The sequence below is a fragment of the Charadrius vociferus genome, unplaced genomic scaffold (genome assembly GCF_000708025.1).
Source record: "Charadrius vociferus isolate BGI_N301 unplaced genomic scaffold, ASM70802v2 scaffold621, whole genome shotgun sequence".
Classification (NCBI taxonomy): domain Eukaryota; kingdom Metazoa; phylum Chordata; class Aves; order Charadriiformes; family Charadriidae; genus Charadrius; species Charadrius vociferus.
In genome coordinates this window covers 620,810-623,762 of record NW_009646926.1, presented here as the reverse complement: position 1 = coordinate 623,762, position 2,953 = coordinate 620,810, and the positions used below count along the sequence as shown (strand labels likewise).

Sequence of the window (2,953 nt, the reverse complement as noted above, 5' to 3'; positions counted from 1 at the left end):
CGGGGCGGGCCCCCGGGGGCAAATTTCCAGCCGGGCTGGCGACACGCTGCCGTGCTGCTTGTTCCCAGCCTCCAGGTCACGCGTTCCCTCCGAATCTTCCCCCTTTATCCAGCGGGAAAGTTTCGTTATGGCTCCGGAACAGCGCGGGCCGGGGAAAGGTTGGTCGTTTCGGGGATGAGTTGCTTTACCAGGTGGTGGAAGAAGTGAGTGAAAGGAGGGGAACTGCTCGAGGTCACAGGCAAAGCACTCACGTCGCTGTGCCTGAGCCAGGAGCACCTCTCCTCGGGTGCTGCGTCCCCTTGGGGACGTGTATCTGGCCCAACTGGCTCTGTTGAGGTGCAGGGAGAAGCAGCTCTGTCCCTGCAGAGCTCCCCGGCTCTGCTGGCAGGAGGCTGGAGCACGCTGCGAGCTCCCTGCCTGCCTGCGCCGGGGTCACCAACCCCAATGTCTAAATAAGACTGAAGTCTCACTCGCTGGCTCCAAGGCAGCCGCCACACTGGCTGAAGGGGCCATGACAACAGCGCTCTTTAAAGCCAGACACCTAACCGAATAAACGCATTGAATCCCGAGAATCAGCACACCGTCCTCTGATCCTTGCCCTATCCCAGCTCGCAGAGCAACCTTTGGACGGCACAAAATTGCATCAGACCCCGGCATCACCACAGCACCGGGCCCACGTAAGCCGGACTGCGGCTCCTGGCAGGCTCTTGCCCTGCGTCACCGCCGCTGGGCTAGCAAAGGGAGCATGCCAGGCTACGAGGCCATGGGACACCTTCTCACGCACCGGCAAATTCTCCACCGGCTGCTCCTGCTGTGCGGGGAGATTGCCATGTGGTGAAAATGAGCCTGAATGCGTACAGAGCTGTAAACTCATCAGCAATTCCCCCCTCCCCCCTCAGGTTTGTTTGGGTTTGTTTTTTTTTTTAAACAGAGTAATTGTGCTGAGGTCAGAGAGATAATCCTGATTTACACCAGGGTTAAATGTTTGCGCAGGCACCGGGGACAAAAGAAGCTTGCAGCCCTTCATCTCCAATTTTGGTAAATCGGAGTTAATTGTCCAGCAGGACAGTAGGGGTGACATGTTGGTCACGCCTTCTGTTTTGCACTGTGTCCCCGAATCGGCGGCTACAGAGCAAGACCTAAGCTAAGCAGACAGTATCAGGGTAGGTATTTGTTTTGCCTTAGTTCCAGGAGCTCTGAATCAGCCTCGGGGACCAGAGCACATGCTACCAAACGTCCAGACGTGTCCACCAACTTCAGAGCCACCAGTTCTTTGCTGGCTCGGGTGAGGGCAGGGAGTGCCTGGCACTCTGGGGGGCTCAGCACCCCCTCACTCAGAGGTGGGCTGCCGAGGTTTGGCATCACAGGGACACTCACATTGGTGGGTGCCTCACGAGGTCGCTCCTCCACCCCCTGCTCAGCACTGGGTGCAGATAAGGTTTTTCCAGCACAGTCCCGTGAGTGGGCATTTTTTCCAGGAATGGCTGGGGCAGGAGATGGGCAGCTCAGGGGAGTTCTGTCCCCCTTGTCTATAACAGCGGGGAGAAACACAGGAGTTTGAGCTCCAGGCAGGACTGGTGTGACTACAGCTCCACAGGCCATCAACAGCACAGGGAGTCCCAGCAAAAAGCACAGGCAGAGCCCCTGAACCTGGTTTGATACCTCCACAGCTTTACCCTCTTCCTGCCACCCCCAGGAGCCCTCTGGGCACTCCAAGCTAAGGCTGCAAGCGAGTGAGTGGCAAACAAAGCCACCTTGACCTTAATGGGTGACATTGGCAACAGGCAGCCTTGGACATGGTGTTTGTCTTTCTCTCCTCCAGTGCCATCAGGAGCTAGGGAACAGGCATCACAGTGCCTGTTGGCAGTGCAAGAGCGGCAGAAAGCTCTGACAGCATCTCCTTGGCACTGAAGTGATTCCTGCTGCCACCGTGCTCGTTGTGGAAAAGGATGCAACACAGGAATGGGCTCCACTGGGGTCCTGCAGCCTCCCAATGGTGTACCCTGGCAGCTGCGGAAGGTCGGTCACAGCAGACATAGGCTCAGTTCATTTCTTTGTGATTTTATTTTGTCATCTCCCAAGGCAGTGATGCTCCCGTGGCACAGCTCTTCCCCAGGAACCTGCGAGGTGAGGCATCCCCGTGGCGGAGTGCCTTTTCTGGTTGCAAAAATCTGTTATTGGCTGCAAACTCATCCATGCCTTTGGGCAACAGGTCTGGCTGCCAAGGAACACTGAGCAGCTAATGAAACGCGCAGAGTAAATACACAGTGCTGACAGATAGAACTGACTTCTCACATTTCTACGACATTGTTTTAAAGCACGCTAAAACCCCCTCCTGGTGTATCAGGATCATTGCCACTGGTTTCCCCCTGCCGGATCCCATCTCAAAGGAAGACGGGTAACGGGAAGGAGGATTCAGAAGCTGCTGTTCTACATTTTTATCGGCTTTTTTTGGGGTGTCAGTGAGAATTTCTTGAATTATCACTTTTCCCCAACAGCCCTGTGCACTCCTTTTGACCCCAGACAGAAGTGTGTTGTGTCCTGTCCCCATGAAATCGGAAATGAACCCGTTGAGGTACAATAACCGTATGCCCACAGGCGATGTTTCACCTGGACCAGGCTGCGGGTGCTGCACACGCAGGGCCGCCACGCAGAGCTGTGCTGCTCCTGCCGGCCGAGGGCAAAGGGCAGAGGCAAGTCAGGGATGCCTAAAGCCGGCGTCGCTGCCGTGGCTGATGCGTGGTGGAGCTTTGGCCCGGGCAGGTGATCGACAGATCCCAGCACAGACCCCTGCGGCGGCGGCAGCCAGGCCGGAGCAGGCCACTGGGAGGGTGTCTGAAGGAGAAGACCGTTACGGGTCCCCCGTCCCTGCCCGGTGCCGGGCCCGGTGAGGCTGCCGGCGCTGCGGCCCGCCCGGCGGACACCGCTCGGCTCCCTCAGGTCCAGCGTGGCC

The 2,953-nt window shown here is 57.6% G+C and overlaps 2 protein-coding genes across 2 annotated transcripts in view; one reads left to right on the top strand and one right to left on the bottom strand.

The window, feature by feature from the left end:
- Positions 1-1,362, bottom strand: part of LOC104294833 (partitioning defective 6 homolog alpha-like) — a 7,968-nt gene extending 6,606 nt beyond the window's left edge. The window contains exon 1 of the mRNA XM_009894493.1: positions 1,231-1,362. Within this exon, the coding sequence (XP_009892795.1) occupies positions 1,231-1,362 (132 nt within the window). The remainder of the gene's footprint in view (positions 1-1,230) is intronic.
- A 600-nt stretch (positions 1,363-1,962) lies between these two features.
- HERPUD1 (homocysteine-inducible, endoplasmic reticulum stress-inducible, ubiquitin-like domain member 1) overlaps positions 1,963-2,953 on the top strand; it is a 7,499-nt gene continuing 6,508 nt past the window's right edge. Inside the window, exon 1 of the mRNA XM_009894492.1 lies at positions 1,963-2,019. Coding sequence (XP_009892794.1) covers positions 1,963-2,019 — 57 coding nt within the window. The remainder of the gene's footprint in view (positions 2,020-2,953) is intronic.